The following is a 25,059-nucleotide window of genomic DNA, read 5'->3' as shown; positions in this document are numbered from 1 at the left end:
GAAGGGAAATTGATAGTCAACCTTTGCTTGATTCAGATGAGGGAAGAGAGTAGAGTTGTGTTACCAAATCCATGTGCTTTTGAGTTTTGTTAATTAAGTTAATTTGGGGGAGTTCTCTAAAGTTTCACATGGAGGTCACTCTAAATAAATTACTCATCTCTGGGAACACAAATGTCTGATGAGTCTCCCTACCTACCACCTTCACTGACGCTCCAGTCAGACTACCTCACAATGCAAAATAATAAGGAATTGGGAAGGGGGCAAATACTTTTTTGCAAATACAGTACTGGATTCTTCTATCTCCCAGCACCAAATAACTTCCTTGCTGTATTTAGCAGTTTCCATAGATTTACTACAGATTTTAGACAACTTGAGTAAAACTGTGTTCGTGTGGTTTAAAGTGATAGTTTTCTCCATATTTTGATCAATCATAAACTATTTGCATAGCTATTAAAGCATTACATTCAGTACAGCCTCACAGATATATTAAAAAAAATACTGATTACCTTACTAATACTCAAAGTTATCAGTGAAGATAGTAGCACTGAGTCACAAAACTTAACTGATACGCAAAAGAAGTTCTGTGGATCGATGGATCAAACCAAATCGCAGTAACATCAATTTACAGTGCTAATGGACCCACCATCTTCGTATTTCCATGAGCTTTAAAGGTAATAATAGAGCAGGGGTATTCAAATATCAGTTAATTCAATTCATAAGCAATCTTACCAGATTTATCTTTAATCTATGTGCAGTTATATTGAGATAAACGCACGTCCAGGCCAAAAGGATGGCGTTACATAGATTCCTAGTGTGTCCAGTGGATTGACAGGTGACAGGAAAATGTACATTGAATGTTAGTGTGTCAGAAAGAGTTATCTTAACCCAAACATTTTTACTTTGTATCTCACCTGCCATGAGTAGCAATCTTAAATTCACCCTCCACGGATATTTGAAGCTGTAGAGACTTTGCAGATGAAACCAACAACCAGTCCTGTTAATAGTGGACGACCCACTCCACCAGCTCTATCATCCACAACCACCCAGCATATATTATGAAAACATGATGTCTGACAATAAATCTGGGGCCATTTTTAAATGAGAAGCTTCTCTTACCATATTTGTTATTTTAGTACCTGCAACTAGCAACAAGGAAATACATAAAAAAAACTCTTTACAATAAAAACAGCTTTCAGCTGCTGTCTGTTCATTACAGGATTTCCACAGCTGGTAGCTCTGCATGTTTGTTGTGGCAGATTTTTACACTGGATGCCCTTCCAGCTGCCCCCAAAGGGATTTGTGTCTCCTCCTGAAACAGAGTACTGTATTAACCACTCTCTACAATCCAACCTGGAAAACGGCTCGGCCCATTAATATTTCCATCTCATGAACCAAAAGCCTCTCTAGATAATTTTTTATTAATATTTAATCAATTTTGTGGCAACTTATAATAACTCTTTGACTAAAATATCTCCGGATGTAAAGCTCTGATGCTGAAGTGTACTGGTTTTACATATCTACCCGGCCAGCCAAATGTCTGTGACACTGATTTTAAACAGGAGTGCAGGAAATGAATAAGGGTTGACTGAGCTCTGAATTAGCTGTGACTCTGTGTTGCTATAGAAACTCTTGACAAACACTGGGTCTTACATTGACAAAAGGGGCTTTACTAAGAGCTACTGAGTAAATTAATTTCCCTGAAGAGCATTTAGGTGTCTGTCACCCACTGAGAATTTGTCATGACCCCCTCCTGAGCAGCCCCACACTGTCAAGATCAGATGTCAGACTAGGGTCAGAGCATGACTGCCACTCAGTCACCCCAGCTCACATAATAAAAATTTGTTTATAAGTCAATTTAGGCATACTGATTAACCAAGTTATGAAGAGACATAATGCTGTTTTCTGAAAGTGGTGTAGAAGCTGACAGCCAAGTATTGAATTACATTACGTGACCTCTCCCCGTGACAGCAACACTCTGTTTTCTTTAAATATCATAACAGACCACCAACAGTCTGACCCAGAGAGGGAACTTCATCTCTTCTCCTGCTATGATTTATAACACGCTCAGCAAACCAAGGCCACTGCCCGACAACCTTAATGTTTTTGGTGTGTATCTACAACCCATTAAATGTGTATGTTGTTTGGCAAGTTGCTATGACCGTGACCGTGAACCAGAATAGGTGTAGGCCAGATATTAGTATCTGGGAAAGACAGGTGCTGTGTGTGGCTGGAATAAGCGGGGAACCACTAACAATCCACACAAAATAATCCCAGATAACACGCAGCTAAATAAAGCTAAATACAGAAACACACACGTGTCACCAGGAGTGAGGTGGTGGTGGTGGTGGAGGGAGGGGGGGGGGTGTCATAAGGGGAAAGAAGCGTTAGATATTTTTGTAGTACGGTTTTATTTTCTGACAGGGTGATGGCGATGGATCACTGGCTCATACACAAGTAGGGGAGATATAAGCTGGCCAAGCGTTTGTGTTGTGCTACATGTGCTGTTTGTATCCATGGAAACTGCACTGTGACTGTGTCCCCTGATTGCCAGATAGAGACACTGTCCTTAAAGTGATTTAGGAGTGGAGCATCTCAGGTTTAGTTTTACTGCTCAGAAAAAGTGACTCGGTGTGCATCATAAGAAAAAGGTTAGAGAAAATGCTTAGAAGGTTAGATCTACTGTAGTAGTTTGGTTTGGATGGGGTACATATTAGGTTTGCTACAGACTGAATTAATTTATATCATAACACAGCTGTGTAACAGTGCAACAAGACTGGTTCATTTTAAAAAGGGCTATATAGCAATTTATAGCAATATAGCAATTTAGAATTAGAAAGAGGTTAATAAATTAAAAAGAAAGTCTGTATAAAAAACAAGCTAGAGCAGCAGAAGCCTTTACCCTCTAATATCAGCCAGGCTCCAAAAACACTGGATGCTTCACTCACCATTGTCCAAAATGATAACATCCTCTGTTTATCCCTTACTCTCTTTCTGCTTCTCTCAAACTGCTGTGCGACCCTTAAGTTTTGGTGAAACATACACATTCATGCATTCATTTGTTCTTGAGTCTTTACATTTTAATGCTTCACTTAATAGAAAATACTCCATCTGTTTTTATGCTTTACACTTTTTGGACAAGCAACATAGTGTTTTACAGATTCTCTTATGAGCTTTTGAAAATAGTGTATTGTTAAAGATTTTAAGTGTATATAAAATGTTTCTCATGCATGTTTGAAAACAGTTGCATAATAAATCATGATGTAAGATTAGATGAGAAATACTTTATTTACCTGAGGACTCTGGAAATTCCTGTGTTACCGCAGCCAAAACACTAAACCAGATACATAATGTACTTCCATGTATATAGCACATATAACACATTTAACCATATGTTCATGAAGCACTTTATTCAATACACTTAAGTACAAGCACACCGACAAGGCCACTTTTACCACATTTACCTTTAGTTTTTGTGTACATTTTATTACTAGTACCACTTTTTAACAAAGCAGTATGTGTCAACATACTTTTGGCACTGATAAAACAATATTGATGATTGGCCCCAGCACCGCACATTTCTCTGTACTCCACAAATACATGGACTGTCACGACACTCTCCAGACAACTTTCTTCTTTTGCCTGAACAACAACTTTTTATCCCGCGGGTTTGTATTTCACAGTGTTGCAAAGATGTTGCTCTGTCTGGCAAAATAATCACTATGACAAGCAAGTAGATATCCTGGTGCTAAAAATACATGTGATCGACTATTTCTGAGGTCTGACTGTAGTATTTTATTACATGGCATATCGATCGTGGCTGAAGATGATGTGCCCACTCAGGTATTCTCAGTCCCAATAAAGCTCACTGATGCTATTTTTGAGGGATTACTTGAGAATATGTGTCAGATATACTTCATACGCCTACTCTCATTTTTTATTCATTAGCCAGGAGGCAGAATTTTTCCATAGACATCAGGTGGAAATGAAACCAGGTGAGGTAATGCAACCTCTTGAACACCTACACAGTGACAAAGGACAGCAATGACAAGGTCAAGTGTTATCGAAGTTATTTTCTCCGATGTAAGATAAAATATGCCATTGATGACAATGTTGTATTTTTCCTACCAGTAATGCATCACTTAATTTACTTAACCATTGGTTTCTATGCACTGTTGTAAATTATTTATTTTCTGTGAATTTTTTTATCACGTTCAGTGTAAAACAAATCAGTAGCTACTGGATTTGATACAAATGAGAGCAGACACTGCCACCTGCAGGACGATAAACACAAGCTGAATATGCTAGAGATCAAATAAATAGGTAACTAAAATCTGAATGAGAATAAAATAAATCTGACAAAGAAAATAACAATTTAAGAATGTAGAAACAAGGTGCAGGAGAGAAAAAAAAAGCATTTATTTAATGATACATTAAATTAAATAAAGCAGTATTTGAACAGCTACATATTTTAAATAACCATTTAAATGTTTAAACAGACATGTAAATATAAATTTCATTTTATGAAAATATTTTTGATGAATAGCAGAAAAATAAGAATTCAGTCTAGAACTTTAATAAAACAGCCAAACCTGCCATCTGCTGGACAAATATTGTAGCTAAACTCTAGGGACCATAGATACATGTCGATAAATATACGACAGCAAAACAAATCGGCTCTGTATTCTAAAATGTTACTGGACTTCTCCAAGTATGGTGGTTATCACGTTTATGTATTGCTGTACTATATTTTCAGTCTGGTAGTAATACATACTGAAACATATATTACAGTTTTCTGACATTAAGTCCTTCTCCTTACAAAATATTTGCTAATACATTGATTCTTAACATTTTAACATTATAGTATTTAACATTTTGTATTTTTAGTTGTTCAAAGCAGTGTATTCTTAGACATCTTCAACACAGGTGGTAAATATTTAACCAATCACAGCCCAGATTTCCCACTGCTCTTCAACCTAGCTACTAATTACCTTGAACTCTTGCCTCTTCTAATCAATGATAGAGTTTAAACATTTGCTTTAATTACTCCACCTAATTCTGGATAACAGGTAAAAGGTTACAGTCACGCAACTGTTACAGCAACTCAAATGGTGAACACGAACACAGATTTTAGGTGAAAACTCTATAACTTTTTTCCCCCTGTTGCTGGTTCATAGATGTAATAATAATAATAATAATAATACTAATAATAATAATAATAATAATAATAATAATAATAATACATCCTGCACAATAATAACCATCGTGTGATGCTGCCGACAGAATTAATAATGATCTGATCATCACAGAACGCTTCAAAGATTTTAAATAGGGCCTTGTTTGGACTCCTGAAGTTTAATAAGACCTTAACAGTTACCATGTTTTGGGATTAATAGCATTTGTGGACTGTAAACAGCCTGACTTTCATGCACTCAATTATGGTCCACGGAGCAGTTGAGATAAAAGCATCACTGGCCCTACTGGAAGGAATCTATAGCCACAAGGACTGGGAATCCAGGCTGGATTAACAAGGAATCAATGGCAATCAGTACGGGGGGTTTAGATCTGCAGACAGCAAAGGGATATGGCATTAGTCTGGAAACAGCTACAGACTACAACGATATGGGATTAGCAGGTATATATGATAAAAGGAGTGAAAAGGTTTTGTGCTTGTTGTTGTGCCCTCTTGTTTTCCTTAATCGTTGGTTCAAGTATTGGTGCAACCTATTAAACTTACAGTTTGTGATTGTGATAATGATAATAATGACTGTAAATGCTGGTTTTATTCTACTTCCTAGTAAACTTAACAAAATCCTTTTTTTTGGCCCCTAAAATAATTCCCTCTACTGCCATTAAAGTTTCACATGGGTGGGGGGTACACCACCAGGGATGACAATTATTGCAACGTTTTACTTCTGTTTTACCTACAATCACAAACCCTTCAAGATAAGCTATCGTGAGGTGAAAGTATTCTCGTGTTATTGCAGTTACTGTTGTCTAAAAACAGCGTTGGTTATTTATGACTTCAGACCTCCAGAGGTCATATTAATTGGAGGAACGCACTCTCCTCCCTTTGATAGGCTGGGGAGGCCTGAAGTTGTTTTCCATCCGCATCTTCTGATCGTCGTCCTCTTCGGTGAACAGAAGCATTCTGAACATCCCCAGCTGCATTCAGAGGGACAGAAACATGAACTCTGGAAAAGACATTCATTTCCTGCACAACCCTTCCTCCATATTAGATGCTATAATAAGACAAATATGCAGAGTATAACTTAACAAATCCCATGAAAGGTCCAATAATCAACAACATATGCTCATCTCTAAAGCAAACCTGGCTTCCCATCTCCAAGCACACTTATACTGTAGTCATAATTCAAAAACAGATTTCTGTAAACAATTGCCTACAGCATTTGGGCAGTTTTCTGCAATAATTACTCAAACAGCAGCAGGTTTAGCAAATTTTTTAGAGGCAGTTTGATGCTGCACTGACAGCAGAACACACGTAGGATCAGCTTAGATCAATTTAGAACTTTCTAATGACCTTCTAGTGTTTCTCACTGCAAAGCTGTGGCTCACTGATGAGTTTTAATACAGCTCCATGGCACAGATAAAACAGCTTCCTAAACTTACAAGTACCCACAAAACCAAGTTAGAGTTTGGCACTTCCTCTCTAACTCTGTGTCTACCATTATGTAGGGAAATGAAAAACAGTAATTCCTACAGGAGTAATTCCTTATTATATAAAGGCTTTTCCCTGCTGGGTCTCCATGTAAGCAGTTTTCAATTAAATCCCTGTACCCATCCAGTCACCCATCAGGATAATCAGCTGGAGGGGATCAAAGGCTTGAGGAATGGAGTTATAGTCTGTGGGGCCAGTTGCCTGTCTTACATTCACCCCAAGCAATGCTACAGATATGGGTTTATAGATAGTTCATGACCAACACCCACAGTGCCTCCACCAATAAAACCTCTGGTTCCTCATGTACAATTATAGATTTGCAAAACAGGCAACTAGAGAAAATAAAGGGGAAAAAAAAATCAACAAATTAATAGAATAATCCTGAGACTGGCCAGCAGTGGCTACAAGAGACTCACAGGGGGACCTGGAAGGCGTGTGCAGGCATCCAGTTAGTTAATTTTGACATCCTGCAGTTATCAGACCTTAACTTTCTGATTAAATTCTGTGCTAAGAGGCGTGGATAAAAAATTAAAAAAAAAGATCTTTATGAACTGTGGTTTGAAAACAAAGGAAACCTTGACTGGTGCAAAGATGGCAGCACATATGGACGTATGCAGCGGCACAGCGCTCCCAACTATTGTGCACCTTTTATGTTTTTACACCTTTTCATTGAGTCTTCCTGCAATCTACTGATCACTTTCATTCTTCAGGAACTAACAGACATCTGTCTCAGCTTTGAACCTGGACTTTACTTCGGATTGGACCAACAGTATCCCACCTGAGATTGCAAGACCACTGTGTCCTCTGTGGTTTACTGTCGGGAACAGCAAGCAATGCCGACGGCACAGGGAGAGGAAACACAAGAGAAAAGTAGGGATGGAGCGCTTGCTATCGCTCCAGCTGCGAAAACAACACAAATCACCCCTTCCATCCTCTTCATTACCAATGCCAGATTTACTACAACCACTTTGTCCGGAGGTGTTGTCTGCTGGCTGTAAGTCCTGGCTTCATCCAAACATCCACTGCCTCATTGGAGTTACCAGGTCAGACCCTACACCGCCAGGACCGCAAAACAAGGACTCTGATAAGGCTCTGTGCTTATGTGCTAGACCACCCCTCCCCCTAAAGGCTATTTTTTTCTTTCTATACACTCCCTGGAGACCAGTGGAGCATAGCCAACCATAATACAGACGAAGACTCGTGGCTGTCACAACTGAGTGATCAACTGGCGCTTCAATGCCTCAAGCTATACTGGCTTACAGATGAATGTAGGTCACAATTTCTGACAGTTTCACGGTTCTGTTTAATACGTTCATTTTTTAACTAAACGCTATGAAAAAACGATCACACCTGATATTCTTCTTCTGAAGCAACGATTGTAGATCTTCTACTTTAGTAAAACAGAGCTTTTACCAGAGTCATTACCCACTGCTGAGTACTACTTAATGATGTCTCTGAGTGGCTGTATAACAGAACGTGGAATAATCATTATCTATTACAGATAAGATAATTGGTGGAGTATAGACTCATTTACTGTTAATGATTCATCCCCAACACAATCATGTCATGACAATATAGCCACACTTCTCCGTCTCCATTTTGTAGAACAGAAAACGTTTCTAATGCAAAACAAAAGCACTGCCTAAGTTAGAAACTGGGTGTGTAAAGTGGTCACAATTGCAGCACTCACCTGCTTTTCAGACACTTCGATTGGCTCCTTCAGGATGATCCAGATAACACTCTCGTGTAGCGGAGGTGTGGTTAGAGAGCCGAGGTAGGTCCAGTAGTGAAGACTGCTGGGAAGCAGGCAGTTGGGGTTGAAACCTTTGAAATCTGTGATACTGCCCTGAAACATAAAGACAATATAGCTGCAACACTGCAAAAATGCAACTCACAGACCATTCTTTTTTTTATATATGCAATAAAATAAGTCAACAATCACAGCTAGGCTACTCACTTTATACTTCACCATGTACAGAACATCCGTTATCATGTGGAGCCATCTGTGGTCATCACCTGTCTTACATAACAGATAGATATATTTTTACACACACATGCATGCGCCACGTTTCTCACATATTATTAACTTCCACTAAGATGGTTTCATACTATCATTATCGGGCATGAGGACAGAAGATGGGATTGAGAGAAATGTCTTACTTCTAAAAAGATACCAAGAACGGCAAGACCATCGGGCGCAGTTGATGCCTCTCCATACGTTTTGTACTTGACAGCATTCCAGTGAACTAAATGAAGCTACAAGCGAGGAAACAAAAAGAATAAGAAAAATAAGGTAAATAAATGAAGTCATGCATACCACATTGCAGCCCTTTCTGTGTGCTATGAAATAAGAGAATATCAGTATCTTTTTATGAGTATAAATATCTTTTTATAGCAAAGTCTGCACCACCACCTGTTACCATATACATTTTTACCAGTACACACACCCTATTATAATTATATAAGTTTTCTTAACCTGCATTTGGCCATCAGATACTGAGATAAAGGATTTAAACTCAACAGAAACCTACCTCAGATGCAAAGCCTTCTCCTGAAACAGTGTGTTCAGAGCCTCCATGTCCTTTTCCACCCCAGTGGAAATGAAATTGTTTCAGTCTGTAGGGGTTATCGAGTGGGCCTCCCTTGATCACTGTGGGAGATACAGAGAGATGTACTGTAGAGGTAAACAAAAAAAAAAGTGTTGGTGTTTCCGTGCAAGCACTTCCCCATACCTTTTGTTGTTTGATTTCTCTTCGCAGGTCTCTGCCTCACAAAATTTAGAGCCCTAAAATGTTCTTCTTTGCATGCTCTTTTCAGGAGTCGCTACAGCAGAGGCTCTGCTTCTCTCTGCTCTACTTACATCTTGTCTCCTCTTTTACGACATTCATGAACCACCTCTAAGGTCTCTTCCTCCTGCCTGGCAGTCCCATATTCAACATCTTTGGTCCAATAGAACCACTATCCCTCCTCTTAACATGCCCAAACCATCTCAGTCTTCCTTTAACTTGGTCTCCAAAATGCTCAACCTGAGCTTTCCTTCTGATGTACTCATTTCTGATTCTCATATGGTATAATCTCAGTGAAAATCTTAACATCTTCCATACTTCCACCTCCAGCTCTGAGTCCTGTTTTTTGTCACCAAAGATCACAATGTAATCTGTGAACTGTGCAAATATCACAGTTCACAGAGACTCCTGTCTGACCTCATCTGTCAACCTGTCATCAGTGTAGAAAACAAGAAGGGGTTTGGAGACAATCCATGATGTGATCTCACATCTACCTTGAATCCATCTGTGACTCCTAGCAGACGCCTCACCGCTGCCTTGTTGTCCTCATACATGTTCTATGCTTTCTCTAGAACCATGAAGACTTAGTTCAGCTCCATCTAACCTTCTCTATGTCACTCCATAGTGCCCTAAAATGACTTGTTGCATGCATAAATAAAAATAAAAGTGAATTTGAATATCTGCGAAGGCATTAGAAAATGTCATTTCATGAGAACACATCACAAACTATCCTTTGTGTAGCATCACACGAACGTCTGACATCATTAGTCAACACCCAGGAGTAGGGATGGGTATCGTTTAGGTTTTAACCGATACCAGTACCAAACCGGTACTTTTGAAACGGTGCCGGTGCTTAAACGGTGCTCGAACCGGTGCTTAAAGAATGAAGAACACAAACTTTGTCCAAAAACCTCTCATGTTTAGCTGTTTTTTTGTAAAAAGGCAACAATGTCAGCCTTTTCTGCAGCTATAGGGGATTTATGGTATCACTGTTGACTGGAAGCAGTGCTTAATCAATGGGGGAAAAAACCACCAACTTTGTCCAAAAACCTCTCATGTTTAACTGTTTCTCACTTTTTCTTTGGTCATTTTAGCCTTTTTGGCCAGGGTGAAGGGAGTATCTGTCATCAAACAAGAAGACAGCCGCATGTAGCTATGATGATGTTTGCTAGTTCACCTTACGTGCATTCATTTAATAACGTGGTTAGCCTACTCAACGTAAATTACACACGAACAACATTAAGCTACTCACGCAGAGAAGAACGGCTGCTGCTGCCATCATCATCCGTCATCATTTCTGCTACACTGGCAGGGCTAGGGGCCAGGACTCTCCTCTTCGGGTTCTTGGGGGATGTTGCAAACTCCAGGACCGATAACAGGCAGTAGATGTGCTCGGTGTGAGGTCTCGCAGCAAGCTATCAAATACGGTGCATTTCTCTGCTTTTAAAAAAACACTATGTGTCGCCAGGTGTTTCATCAGATTCGAGGTGTTACCTCCTTTGCACAGCATCACCTTAAAGCACTTGTTGCAGGCTGCTGAGTTTGCATCTTTTGCTGTGAAGTACAGCCATACTTTTGACCGCTTCGCCTTGGGCGTTTCCATCTGTAGCTCTACTCTAAAAGAACGCACGCACCTGGGCCCGCCTACTACGCTTGCAAAGGTTAAATGATTGGCTGGAATCCAAAGCGTATGACATCTCAGGAAAAAAAAGCACCAAAATAAAGCACCGAGATGTGCGCTGCTTTTCGGTCTCCATCATGGCACCGGATACCGGTACCCATCCCTACCCAGGAGGTTTCAAATCATCGAATTTTGCAGTCAAAGCTGATATAGAAGCAAAGTCTCCAATGTCACGTTTCACAGACCTCTGTGGGCACCAGCTTAAGCTTCAGATGCAAATTGCCAGTCTCATGCAAAATCAAGATTAGGATATTTTGAACTTGTTTTTCAGTTTTAACAAGGGTAAATAGTAACTTTAATCTATGCCACGATGAGAACAGGAGACCCTGCAGACTGCTTTGTGGCTGTGGTATGCATTGCTGGATGTGGACTTTTTCCACTGCTATGATGATTGTTATTCATTGTGATGCTGCTGACATCGTTGTGACAAAAAGGATCAGATGATTCAAGGTCACATTAGCTGTGTAGGAGTGGCACAAAATGTGAAACAATGATCAACAATATGATATTAATGTTAATAATATGTAGATATCATTTTACACCATCTACATTGTAGTGATAAATATGTATAAATGAATAATGTGCAGAGTCAGGTAGCAATGTTGTAAATCCTGACCTTCGTAACGCTACTGTTAATATCTGTCTGAGGAAAGAAGAGCATAAACCACCTGCACTTATGAATCATGTTAGCTATTATAATTCTGTTTTATTATAACAACTTTAACAGTGTGCACCTGTCTCAGTATAACTGTTTTTGGCATTCCCAAAATGTTGATTCTGTTCACCTGGATGTGGCGTTTTCAGTGCGACAAAAGTTTTGTCACTCATCCAAGTGAGTTCTGAGGAAGACGTGTAATGGCAAACAAACAACGGGTTTAGAGGATTTGTGCAGAACATTTGAAATACAGAGAAATCGTGCTAAGGTTGTAGTTGATGGCAGTTTTTTTGAGGGTGTTTTATTTCATCGTTATTATCGATATTTCAGCAAACAGCCATTTGGCTGTTTTGTGATAACCGTCAGAGCAAAACAGCCTACTTTTCCGAGCTTATCATTCATGCTAATGTCTGGCTGGTTAACACAGATCCACCCAGTGATAAAGACAAATATTGTCATCATAACCACTGAGATCATCCAACATCATTATATTTCTTGTCCAGCAGACAGACAGTCATGCAGATAAGTGCTGCTTACGCTTTCCTGCAGCATAATAAGAGGCTTATTTGCAAACTGTGATAATAATCAGCTTTACACGTGGTTTTGCTTTCGAGAAATCAAGGGAAGGATTACTGGAAGTAAACTTTTAGCACAGATTTCCCCCTCATGTAACTGGCAGCAGATGTCAGACTGAAGATCAAGTTTGTCTTCGGCTGCTATTATAGTTGCACGGCAGTTATATAAACTTCTAAAACAGATATGGGCATGTTTGTAACACATATAATACATATATAACACATATAATATAACTACAACAGGTAAAGTGGAACGAGAATATCATTGAAGTGAATTTAAAACAAACAAACAAACAAAACAAAAGCACTATTTTCTCACCTGAACGATCATCTGAGTCATTGAACTCCACAACTACGGAGTGTCCATTGTTGGAGATGTTAATGGAGGTGCAGTGGTCATAATTTGTCATTATAGGGCCTAGATCGCGGTCATGTGAGGCCTCATTGGGGACGATATCAATTGGTGATTGCCGGTTCCCCTCCGCAACAGGGTAGTTTTTATACCATGAAGAGGGACCTATGGGAGAAACAAATATAATCAAAAACAAACACATTTACAACACACACAATTCTGCAACTACAATGATCTGCACCAGATCTGTTAGTGTGTCACCTAACAATAAACCTGCAACTAAACTAATGAAGCTTTCTCCCTCCAGGCCACAACTAAAGGCTGGTGGCATAATCTAAAACTTTGGTCCTAAACAGGTATCGGGGAATTCAGATAGACTTTCTCAATAACATTAAGGCAATGTAGCACAGCACAGAATAAGTCTGCTTAAGAACATTAGACAGAGCAAAATTAAAAATATTACACTCTCTGTAACTCAGGGCAAATTCGACTGGACTGTCAGGTTGAGGTGAAACCGTTTATCCCATTAAGCGTAGGGCTAATCGGGATTTAAAGGCTGTCTTTAACGTCTGAGTAAAACACGAAGCACCGCAAACAGGCCGTTTATTCCAGTTAAATTGCTAATTGCCTCCACGCAGGAAAACAGTGCCTGGAGCTTGCAGGTTGGAACATCTCACCGTCCTCCTTCCCGTATCCCCAGTGATGTCCCGTCATTGTCCCTGTCTGCAGGTTCCAGTCGGACCAAGCGGCACTTCGTTGCGCACGTGAAGGACAGGTAGGGACATCAGCGGGTACAGCTGTTCAACAAGTTTACTGGCAATGGGGAAGGTACCTCTTTTTGCCACGCCCACACGTGTGGGCGCGCGCACGACCATTGAACGCTAAAATAGACACCTCGTTGAAAAAAAGAAAAATAAGCGAAATCAAGAATGTGATCTACTAAAAGGTGCCCTTTGAGAAATCTTCCTCGCACTGCTTCCATGATGTAGACATGCCAAATCAATATTATTTAGTTTGTGCAATATTTTTTTTGTTAATTGCTGCTGCTTGTAGGTTTGGGATCTTTATTAAATTTAAAAAAAAATTGTCAAATTCTTAATTAGATGTATTATTATTCATCCGAAACCTTGGCCCCGTAGAAGTTTAATGTCACATTTGAGTATTTTACTAACATACAGATGTACTGTAATCCCCCTTTTTTCTTTAGGTATTTCTTTCTGCTTCAGCTTTATACTCTAAGCTATATACTATATTTTGTAATAATCTATTATATAGAAGAATACTTTATACTCCATACCACTTATTTTAAAGCTTTAGATACTTTTTTTTTTTAATTGTTATAGATCCCAGGAAGACCCAAGCAATTACAATCATAAACACCTGCAGTGATATAATCTGTATGATTCTTACAGAAGCCATTTTATATGAGTGAGGTATTAGGTATTGAAAATATATTTTGATTTTTACACAGGTTGCACTAATAATAAGTTTACTTAAGTTAAAAGACTAAAAGACTATTTAACTGTGCAAATAATTATGTTTAAACTCCTCTGTAGCATTACTTTTCAGGTAATAAAACTGTAACTGTTTTTTGTGAGTAACATCATCTCTAAACCATTCATCACAGCAAGTCTCACTGCCATCTTGTAATCCTTCATTTTCACTCTTTCTGCTATCCTTCTGTCATAAATCACCCCAACACTCGTCTCCAGCCACTCCACCCAGCCTGCGCTCTCTTCTTCACCTCTCTTGTGCACTTGTTTGGTACCTTGGTTGACCCCGGGTATTTAAACTCTGGGTATTTAAACTCATGTAACTTCACTACTCTTTACATATGCAAAGTCTCCCTCTCATTCACACACACACACATGTATTCGGTCTTGCTTCTACTGAGTTTAATTCCTCTTCTCTCCACACCTCTACCTCTCCAGGCTCTCATCCACCATCTCCCTGCTCTCACCACAGATCACAATGTCATCTGAAAACAGCATAGTCCACAGAGACTCCTGCCTGACCTCATCTGTCAACCTGCTCATCACCATAGTAAACAAAAAGGGCTTCAGAGGTGTAATGTGTCATCTGTAACTACTACATTTAAACAGACAAATTCATTAAAATCCCTGATAGCTAACCGAAATCAAAGGGGAAAAAACAAAACAGAAAATAGTGAGAAGAAAGATAAAAAGATAAAAGGCGGTCTGCTGAATATGCACAATATAAATATACAAATATAAAAGTGAATAAAATTCAGATTTGGAATCATTAAATGTGTTATTTCTAACACAATATTAATTATAACGCTGTTGATCTGTGTCGAAAGTGCAAGAGCGGATTTTCGAGCGGGCACTTTTGTGTCGAATCTGGCGCTGAGGAAGTCAATTTACGTTCGTTAACGTCACTCAACACATAGCTATCATGGCATCCACCAAAGCCTCGAAAGAGCAAAAATACGACCGGCAGCTCAGGTTAGTTTAAACAGCAGCGTAGTTTTCACAAAGAAATAATATCCCTCTCGCTAAGCGTGTGAAAACATGAGAGGTCACAGCAGCAACGCTGTTGGGGCAAAAGTGCTGAAGCTAGCTAGCGTTAGCTTGCTATGAGAGTTGCAGTTGAAATAAGCACCGGCGAGCTAATGCATTAGTAAGCCGTAAGAGTGATGTGACTGATGTGATGTTATGCTCTTTGTTTCTGTGAGGGCTCAGGTGTCACCCTGTTTGAACGTATTTATGAACAGCTCTTGATGGGCAGGGGCTGTCGATGAGGGTGAATCTTTCTTACCAGCAGCCGAGTCATTCTGGGAAAAGTAGCTCACTGTGTTTGTATAGCAAGTGATGATAAATGGCAACAAATGTCCGTGTTGTGCTGTGTGCTTTCAGGCTGTGGGGTGACCACGGCCAGGAAACACTGGAAAATGCACACGTGTGTCTCATCAACGCCACGGCGACGGGAACGGAGATACTGAAGAACCTCGTACTTCCAGGTGAACAGATTTTCCTCAGTGTTAGTGACCTTGCTGCAGGTGATGGTGAAAACATCTGACTGAATGAATTGTTCTGTGTGTCAGGTATTGGAGCATTCACTATAGTAGATGGGCACACAGTCACAGGTGAAGATGTTGGAAACAAGTAAGTGGTCATGTTTAGCTTAAAAGTATTTTTATTCTATCAGTTTTACTTGCCTGCTTGCAGCTGACCTCTCCTTTTGCAGCTTTTTCCTCAGCAAAGACAGCATAGGAAAGGTATGCGTTGCTGGCAGTTTCCATTTTCTCCCAACCTTCTCTGTTGTTCTTTTGTTGAAGTAAGCAATGTATTTCCATATTTGTTTGAGTTCTTATCGTACTTTTTGTGCTGCAGAACAGAGCACAGGCTGCCACCGAACTGCTGCAAGAGCTGAACAGTGATGTCTCTGGAAACTTTGTCGAGGAGGTTGGTGTTGCTTCCCTTCCAAGGCAGTCTTGGCTGTCTGTAATCACGTGTACTGTCTGTAATCACATGGCAGCATGATTACACACACAAAAAAAACTACCAAAATGAATTTCATGTAACTTATCACTATGGCTGTATCCAGCTATTTTTATTTAAATGTGTTGCACAGCTATTTTGTTTTCAGCTAAAGATCATGAGATCATAACAAGATTTACCAACTTGGTCAATGTCTGAGCAATAGTTAAGTGTATGGTGAAATTATTTGACAACATGCCACATTAACTTTTCCAGCTGTTTTCAAAACCTTAATAATGTTTCAGTAGAAATTTTAAGCATCCGCAGTGTTTGTGATGTTGAAATGAAGATCTTTCTCCACCATTACACCAAGACAAATTCCACAAACTTGACAATAAACCTAACTCTGATTCAGATGAATGAAACATATGGTTTGTGAATTTATGACTTTTGCCACTCTGAAGCCTCTTGTAATTTCTGTCACACCTGCAGGGTCCAGATAAGCTTTTGGACAACGATTCAGAATTTTTCCACAGGTTTACCATAGTCATTGGTGTCCAGCTACCAGAAAGGTATGAGATCATCTTAATCCTTGCATTCATTTACAGTGCTGTGCTAAAATCTTGACCCACCTGTCATTTCTTTATACTGTGCTGGGAAAATAGAAAATTGGTGCAGTGTTTTGAGACAATGTACAAACATACACAGAAATGCAATGTATAAGGAAAAAACAGTTTGTGCAATTCTAACAAGCTTGAAACTCAACATTTGGTATGACCACCTTTATTCTTTAACACAGCCTGAACTTTCTTAAGTAAGCTTTCTTGTCATTTCTTTAAGTAGTTGAGGAATAGTTCTCCAGGCTTCTTGAAGCACATTAAAAAAATTTCATGGTGATGAAGAGCTTTGAATGATGATGATCCCACACTGCTTCAATAATGAGGTCGGGGCTCGGGGTAAGCCAGTCCCCAACTGATAGTGTTTCATTGTGTGTTTTGCTTTTACTACAGTTCAGTGTGTTTGGGATCATTGTCACGCTGAAATATGAGGAACGGAAGCTGATGCTAATTTTCCCTATTTCCTAAGGATATGACTTTCAGATACTGTTTATCTGCTGTCACAGTCACTTCTTGCCTTCTTCCACCTGGACATATTCGGCACTTTTCAAGGACTCTTAGGCACTTTTGAAGTCACTTTGGTGGTTCAAAAACATTTTTTTATGTTGGTCAAACTGTGTACTCTTTGGCATTTCATAGGTCCAACTACAATGATTTGGAAATTGTTTAAGAAAGATACAAGAAAGTCTGATTCCTTGGAAGAAGAATGATTCAAGCCTTTTCCACTGTACTGTAATACTGTAAAAAAGAGCTGATGAAGAAAACTACGGCAGGCCATAAGTCATTTATTCTTAGAGAACGTTCATACATATCTATTGCAAGATTTTCCAATCAAATTAAACATCATTGTCGGGCTGCTTTTAACATATGCTTTTTCCTTTTATGTAAAATGTTAAGTCTTTTTGCAGAAAGTTTCAGGACTGACTTAATTTTCTTGCTGGTTTTATTTTCTGTCCAAATATCTTTTCAATCCAACAGCACGTGTTTGAGGCTCGGCTCAGTTCTTTGCAGTGCCTCTGTACCTTTCCTAGTCTGTAAGACCTACGGCCTCATTGGCTACATGAGACTGGTGGTGCAGGAGCATACAGGTAAGTTGCTCTTAGCAGCAGTTTTCTTCTTTAAATCCTTTTTATAGTCTTGGCATTCTACAGTTGGTATGTCTAACCCAATAAGTTCACTTTTCGTGAACAGTGAACTTGGTAGGAACATAGCCTATTTATGTATTAATATTTCACAAGTTACACAGTATATTTAAGAGTACTGACATGACACTAATATTGAATTTTTCTGCATCTCTCTTCAGTGATTGAATCTCACCCAGACAATGCCTTGGAGGATCTAAGGTTGGACCAACCCTATGCTGAATTTCAGAACCACATTAAGTCATATGATCTTGACAGCATGGAGAAGAAGGTATGCGTTTCATTTGTGCATGCACATTATTCAAATGATGCCAGGGTTACACATCCAATCATCTTCCTTTCTGTTCTTTATTTAATCCGTAGGATCACAGTCACACACCGTGGATAATCATTGTTGCTAAATACCTGGAGAAATGGCTCAGTGAGGTGCAGTATTACATTTTTCTTTTGCTTCTCTAGTGCCAAAATGTCTGACAGCTTCTTTAGCATTTCTGTTGCTGTGCAGAAGAATATAATTCTGCTTTTGCTGTTTGTCATTGTAGCATAATGGTCAGCCACCAAAAAACTACAAGGAGAAGGAGGCCTTCAGACAGCTCATTCGGGAAGGTACTTGTGGACCTGTGAAGATAATTGTGGACTTTTTCTCTTCATTTTATGTATACTATTTCTTTTTTCTTTTTTTTCAGGGATCAGGAAGAATGAGAATGGTGTCCCAGAGGATGAGGAAAACTTTGAGGAAGCTATTAAGAATGTCAATACTGCTTTAAATCCTACCAAGGTGACAAAATTTAAAAGCTCTTCGCTTCCTTAAGAGCTATCTTGTGTCCCACACAGCATATCTCACTTTTAACCCCCAACCCTCCATAGTTTAGTCTATTAAGACTTGTGAAATCTCTTGCTTCTGCAGATTCCTAGCGCTGTTGAAGACATCTTCAATAGTGAGCAGTGTAAAAACATCACAGCACAGGTTGTAATTTTTGCCCAATCTTTCCTATAAAAAAAATACATATTTTAAGTTGTTTGCTTTTAATCTGTGAAGTATTTCTTGAATGTGTTTGTTTAGAGTCCATCCTTCTGGGTGATGCTGCGAGCTGTCAAAGAATTTGTTCACAACGAGGGAAATGGAAGCCTACCCGTACGAGGAACCATACCTGACATGATTGCAGATTCTCAGAAGTTTATCAACCTTCAAAATGTGTAAGTGGGGAAATATGTGGGTGCTCACTGTTTAATTAAACAAGAGCAACAGAGGTCAACTCAACAGTTCTGCATTTATTGATACATACTTGCCATTTGTGGGTGGTTTGACTTCTTATTTGTGTTTTATTACAGTTACAGGGAAAAGGCCATGCAGGATGCAGCAGCTGTTTCTAAACATGTAGAATCTCTGTTACAGTCTGTTGGAAAGGTATGGCGCAAAGCTGTGGAGTCAGTATAAAGCTTATATTTCTAAATTTAATGCATAATTAAGAACTGTGGACTCAGTAGCTGTTTTTAAAAAAAAAAAAAAAAAAACGACTCAAAACTCACCTTTTTAAAACTGCTTTTGGTTAAGTTTTTGCCTGTTTTATTTTCTCTTTTTTAACCCTTTTTATGACTTGTAATCTTACGTGCAGCACTTTGTGATTCTGTCTTGAAAGGTGCTATATAAATAAAAATGTCATTTAATAATGAAATTAACATCTAGTGTGCTGAAAACAGTGCAGCAATCAGACTAGTGTGCTAGTCTGGAGAAGTATATGGTACAGTTTTTTAAAAAGTCATATCACAGCACGTGTTTATCACAGGTACATTTGTAGATCCTTCATCTCCATCCAAATAAGTTTAATTCATCAGCAAAGCCAAGAGTGATGAAGTTAATGCTTTTTCTACTAGAACCTAATATCTCCATCATGTGTCTTTTCTCTTTAGTCGGGCAGGGAGTCATGATATGATTGAGCTATAGAATTCTATAGAGTTTGCCCTCACATGCTCAGTATGGCAGTTTCACCATTTAATTTGACTAAAAACTGGATTCCTACAGTACTTAATTCTGCTTACGTTTTTTCCACTAGCCAGCAGAAAGCATTCCTGAGAAGGACATCAAACTGTTCTGTAAGCACTATGTTCTTTTATCAACGACCATTCACTCTGTGTGTGCGTGCGTGTGCGCGTGCGTGCGTGCGTGTCAAGAGGGATAAATACTGTGTGTTTTTGAGGGGGCCCAGTTTTTATTGCTGTTCAGCTGGGCCCCGTTTAATTGTGTTGTGTAAAACCTGGAAGTTGGTTATAATTGATGAACTTCAAATAACATGGCTTTCAGATATGACTATTAATGGTAATTTAATTATTATTGATTTTACTAATGCCCTCCAGTGAGCTTTATTAACATCATATGACATTAACATATGTGAAACAAAGCTGCACAGTGCCATACATTCATTTGTAAAAATGAAAGTCTGTCATGTGTTGCTTTACTGATATTTTCTCTGATATATATTTTCTATATATCAGAGTCTCTATTTCCTCTGAGCCTGGCCATTTTCAGCACGTTATTCTGTTACTTTTTCCTCTCTAAGGACTCATTGGAAGTGAACCGTGATATGATCTCTTTGTGACACCTGCTTCATGTGAGGCTAATCATTTCCTAACTGTAGATATTTGTGTTTAGGTAAGAATGCATCCTTTCTGCGGGTGGTGCGCTGCAGGTCTCTGGCTGAAGAATATAGTGTGGATACAGTAAACAAAGATGAAATCAGTAAGTTGGGGATTCATTTTCTCTTAGAGTAAACTCTTTTATGTTGGAGTCACGTCATGTTCTTGTTGCAACAAAGCCTACTTTTGTATTAACATCAGCTGTCTCCCCACAGCCTCCTGCATGGACAGTCCGGATAGTGAGATGGTCTTCTACCTCATGCTTCGAGCTGTTGATCGTTTCTATCAGCAGCACTCTCGCTACCCAGGTATGAAGTGCTTTAAGCTTTCCTCAACGAGGAAAGGTATATTGATCAAGCTTTGGATATGTAAATACATACTAATGTGGCCACTGACCATTAAGAAAAGAATAGCTGCTGCAACATTAAGAATCTCATCCAGTTTGTATACAGTCAGCATCTAAGCTATAGTCTTAAAAAGAGGGGGGGGGGGAGGCTTGCAGGGTTTATCGAGAATACTTCTCGTCTTTTGTTAAACCATGCTTTCACCAGGTTGGACAATTCTTTTGCCTTCAGAAATGTCTTCATTCTTCATGGCACAGATTCAAAATGGTGCTGGAAACATTCCTCAGATATTTTTGATCATATTGACATGATGGCCCAGAGTGTGCCAAAGAAAATATCCCCCACATCCTTACACTACCACCACTAGTCTGAACTGTTGAAATGGGGCAGAATGGATTCATGCTAGCATGTTGTTTGCTAGATTCAAAATTTGGTGCGATCAAATGGTGCAAGAGAAGTCAAGATTCATCAGACCAGGAAACATGTTAGAACCACTTCAGTTGTCCCCGGTTGGAGAGCCCGTGTAAAGCTGACAGGAGTGGCACCTGCTGTGGTTTCTGCTGCTGTAGCCAATCTGCTGCAAGCATTGAAGTTTTGTGTATTCAGAAATGCTTCTCTGCATACCTCGGTTGCAACTAATGGTTATTTGAGTTACCATTGCCTTTCTATTAGCTTTAAGCCGTCTGGCCATTCTCCTCAGACTTCTCACATCAGCAGCCTACTGCCCACTGAATATTTCTTTTTTTAAAACCATTATTTGTAACCCTCTATGATGATTGTGCAGGAAAATCCAAGTAAATCAGCAGCTGACACACCCTTTTAAAGTTAAAGCCCCTTTGTTTTTCCCCATTCTGATGCTCAGTTTGGACTTCAGCAATTCACTTTGACCATATCTATATGCTTGAATGCACTGAATTGCTGCCATGTGACTGGTTGGTTAGATATTTGTATTAATGAGCAGTTGAACAGCTGTACCTAACAAAGTGGGCAGTAAGTGCATGCTACAGTCTGATTTTACTTCCTGCTGATGCCAGAATACAGAAACAGAACTGATTTCTTTATTCTCATGTCTTTTTCCCCCTGTGTTTACTCTCTTTAGGCGTTTATAACTACCAGGTGGAGGAAGACATTAGCAAACTGAAGGTCTGTGTGAACAGCCTACTGCAGGAGTACAGCCTCAATGTCAACATCAAAGACGACTATATCCATGAGTTGTAAGTCGAGGCCAAAGCTGGATGTGCTGTTTTGAGTAATTGTTTCAAAAATACATAAGTAAATATTTGCTTTCTGTTTATACATCTGCAGCTGTCGATATGGAGCGGCAGAGCCACACACAGTTTCTGCATTTTTGGGAGGTAAAGTTTTGATTGATTCCTACAGCATTTCTTTGTGAAACAGTGCTGATGAGTAAGATATATCTGTTCAAATCTTTCATTACGTTTTATTTTAGGATCAGCTGCTCAAGAGGCCATAAAGATTATCAGCCACCAGTTTGTGCCATTTAACAACACTTTCCTTTACAATGCAATGTCACAGACGTCAGCCACGTTGCGTTTGTGAGTACGATTACTGAAGCTGCTTACGGAAAAAATGAGAGAAAAATGGCACAAGGATAAACAGGAGTGTAAGAGATCAAACTGTAAAACTGGACATTGGGATTTGATTTTTACAAACATGCATATACTTAAACCTAGAAGTGCTTCTCACTGAGAAGAAGCATTTTAGACTGAACTGTCAGTTCATAGTGTTTCAGCTTCTTCTCAAAGTTCGGGAAATCAAGAGATCACCCATCACACACTTTCTGTTAAGCGGACCTTTAAGCCAGAAATGAAACTGTCAGATTCCAAACCTCAATGTAGTATTTTCATTTGAAATTCAACATTTATGGATGATGTATTACAGTGTAGTGGCACTTTGTATACATTAGTCACAACTGTCTTATTGTATTTGGAACAAGCTATGTAAAACTTTAGCGTTGAACTGTCTTGTATTGCGATAAAACATTAAACATTTTATTTGATGTGTTTTGGGGGTTTTTGTGTGTTTTTTTTTTTTTTATTATCAGTAAACCTAAGTCACATATGGGTTCACTTCTGGAAAACACTTAAAGTGACTTTTTGATTTGTTTTGCAATGATTTCAGTTCTTCATCCTGAATAAATGTTTGATGACTAACATGTGAGCTTCTTGAGGCCTGTAATGTGACCCCTGGAAAGATCCACATGAAACCGCCGTGGTATATTTATGAGGGTTTGTTAACATTATCTTTACTCAACACTAGATGGCACTCCTCTTTTTTTTTTTTTTTTTTACCATTTGTTGGTCATCATGTAGTTGCAAGTTTATTTAACATTCCTACACAGTGACCAGTACCTGGATGCTGACCTTTGGATACAGACTGAGTTTGACTTAATCAGAGGTAGGATGTTAACAAAAAACCTTTAGTGTTAATGATTAACCAGTGTGTTGTTTCTCACCAGCTCTTTTTACCTACTGTGCAGTGTGGAGCACACTGGTCTTTCTTTTGAGAGCGATCTAATATGTAGCACAGCCTTGAGAGGTGGTTATGTGATATAACTGGTGCACAGGGTAAGGTTTGCTTTTTTTCTTTTTCCAGACTTGAGCTGGATGGAAATTTAACCTTAGCAGACCTCTTCTCCTCTCCAAATCTCCCCATGTAGATATCTGTCAGAGACTCTCACTCTCATACCCCCCGTCACCATCTGTCTGAGAAGGATAGAGCAGGTTGCCAAGAACTACTCTGGCCATTTTCTAAATCAAGAATTTGTCCGTTGCCTCTTAGAGATTATCACAGCTCCATCCATCCGCTGCCTCTAAGAGTACCACGCTGTAACAGTCCCCTGTACAGTGAAATTCTTTCTTTGCTGTCCACAGATGCCACGCAGAATACATAAGTAGAGTAAATGATAATTTCAAAACAATAGAAACAGCTATAAACTACACTAAGTACAATAAAAGACAATAGAAATATAAGATATGCAAAATATATACAAATAAATTCAGTTTATTCACAGGTATCCATCCGAACATGTTCAGCGCTGGTTATACTAGGATGTCTTCGTTTCTGCTACATACTGTCGGAGTGACAACAGTAACTCATGTGTCTTCTTGTAACCCAAGGCCCCCACTCATGTAAGGATGTCGACTGATAAGAGATTACAGAAACGAATAAGCAAAGAAGAGCTTTTTATCTGACGCAACAGACCAGCCGTTTGTCTTTTTTAAACCTATTTTTTTCTCTATTGAAGGACTCAGAGTATAAAAAAATCAAGTATTCAAGTAAAAATTGCAGGACATTATGCTATGATAAAGGGAAGGGTATCATGTAAAGCCGCTTTAAAATCCAACTAAATACTTCTACCTAAATAAATATTAGAAACAAAATGACAAAAAGTCAACTTCAGTCAAAGTAGTACTTTGTCCTGTAAGAAATATCACCTTTGCTTCATCACGAGATCCCTAAAAAATGTTGATTATACAGTTTTGTTAACAGTGGTGCAGATTGTAATTGTGTCATTGTTTACCACTGACACACACACAGCAAGCAGCCCTCCTTCTGCAGTGGTTGTAGGCAAACTAACATGTTTGCTTTTCAGTTGCCAGTGATTTGTTTGGTAAATTGACGGCTTTGAAAAGAACCGAAACTGCATTATTTAAATATGGTTGAGTGAAACAAGTGCAAACGCACATTAGTCTTGAAACACATATTAAGCACAACATAAACCCAGGGGTAGAGCGACCCCTCACACTGTAGCAAACAAATATGTGATCACAAGATCAGAAGTTAATCACATCTGTTGCACATACTGATTACTGGACCTCCGCTTGCAAGTGCTTTATCTTGAAGCTACAGCAGAGGCCCCACACTGGAGACGTGAGTGTGTTAGGGGCCGTGGGTCAAAGGAGGTGGTCGTTAACGCTAAAATCAATCTGTAAATGAGTGGCAAAGTCTGCAGAATGGCCGCACTGCCAATGAGGATTCTGGCTGAAAGCTTCTAGCAACAAATGGAGAGCAAGGGCAGAGGGAACTGTATGAGTCAGCGTAAGGAAATGAAGAAAACTGCACAGTAAAGATGGCAGATTTACGGGCACATCCCCCACACGGACGAGGGACCAGTGTCCCCTTTGTCACATAAT

At 39.2% G+C, this 25,059-nt stretch overlaps 2 protein-coding genes across 2 annotated transcripts; one reads left to right on the top strand and one right to left on the bottom strand.

Moving 5' to 3' along the window:
- Positions 1 to 4,392: 4,392 nt before the first annotated feature.
- On the bottom strand, positions 4,393 to 13,533 carry ca7 (carbonic anhydrase VII). The gene is made up of 7 exons (XM_085455808.1): positions 13,403 to 13,533; positions 12,693 to 12,890; positions 9,208 to 9,326; positions 8,837 to 8,932; positions 8,634 to 8,696; positions 8,367 to 8,522; positions 4,393 to 6,162 (listed from the first exon to the last, which is right to left on the bottom strand). Exons 1-7 carry the CDS (start codon positions 13,437 to 13,439, stop codon positions 6,043 to 6,045), a joined length of 789 nt encoding a protein of 262 aa, XP_085311934.1. The 5' UTR covers positions 13,440 to 13,533; the 3' UTR covers positions 4,393 to 6,042.
- Positions 13,534 to 15,078: 1,545 nt separating this feature from the next.
- nae1 (nedd8 activating enzyme E1 subunit 1) lies at positions 15,079 to 22,927 on the top strand. Its single transcript, XM_085455795.1, has 20 exons — positions 15,079 to 15,190; positions 15,602 to 15,705; positions 15,790 to 15,850; positions 15,933 to 15,963; positions 16,079 to 16,150; positions 16,658 to 16,737; positions 17,761 to 17,870; positions 18,086 to 18,195; positions 18,288 to 18,350; positions 18,467 to 18,530; positions 18,611 to 18,702; positions 18,832 to 18,891; positions 18,988 to 19,121; positions 19,257 to 19,332; positions 19,979 to 20,018; positions 20,575 to 20,661; positions 20,774 to 20,866; positions 22,002 to 22,116; positions 22,208 to 22,257; positions 22,353 to 22,927. The coding sequence occupies exons 1-20, from the start codon at positions 15,141 to 15,143 to the stop codon at positions 22,460 to 22,462; spliced, it is 1,602 nt and encodes a 533-aa protein (XP_085311921.1). The 5' UTR covers positions 15,079 to 15,140; the 3' UTR covers positions 22,463 to 22,927.
- The last annotated feature ends 2,132 nt before the right edge of the window (positions 22,928 to 25,059 follow it).

Source organism: Copadichromis virginalis, linkage group LG1 (genome assembly GCF_057382275.1).
Source record: "Copadichromis virginalis isolate Kocher_CV1m ecotype Utaka linkage group LG1, C_Virginalis_male_GT1.1, whole genome shotgun sequence".
NCBI classification, from domain to species: Eukaryota; Metazoa; Chordata; class Actinopteri; order Cichliformes; family Cichlidae; genus Copadichromis; species Copadichromis virginalis.
The sequence above is the reverse complement of the archived record's forward strand: the minus strand, read 5'-3'. Positions and strand labels throughout refer to the sequence as shown.

Coding starts and splice junctions, on each gene's coding strand:
- ca7 (XM_085455808.1), bottom strand. CDS start 13,439: ATGACGGGACATCACTGGGGATACGGGAAGGAGGACG. Junction 12,891..13,402: donor GGGATACGGGAAGGAGGACG/GTGAGATGTTCC, acceptor TTTCTCCCATAG/GTCCCTCTTCATGGTATAAA. Junction 8,933..9,207: donor GAGAAGGCTTTGCATCTGAG/GTAGGTTTCTGT, acceptor CCTCGCTTGTAG/CTTCATTTAGTTCACTGGAA.
- nae1 (XM_085455795.1), top strand. CDS start 15,141: ATGGCATCCACCAAAGCCTCGAAAGAGCAAAAATACGACCGGCAGCTC. Junction 15,851..15,932: donor GGTGAAGATGTTGGAAACAA/GTAAGTGGTCAT, acceptor CTCCTTTTGCAG/CTTTTTCCTCAGCAAAGACA. Junction 18,196..18,287: donor TTGACAGCATGGAGAAGAAG/GTATGCGTTTCA, acceptor TTTAATCCGTAG/GATCACAGTCACACACCGTG.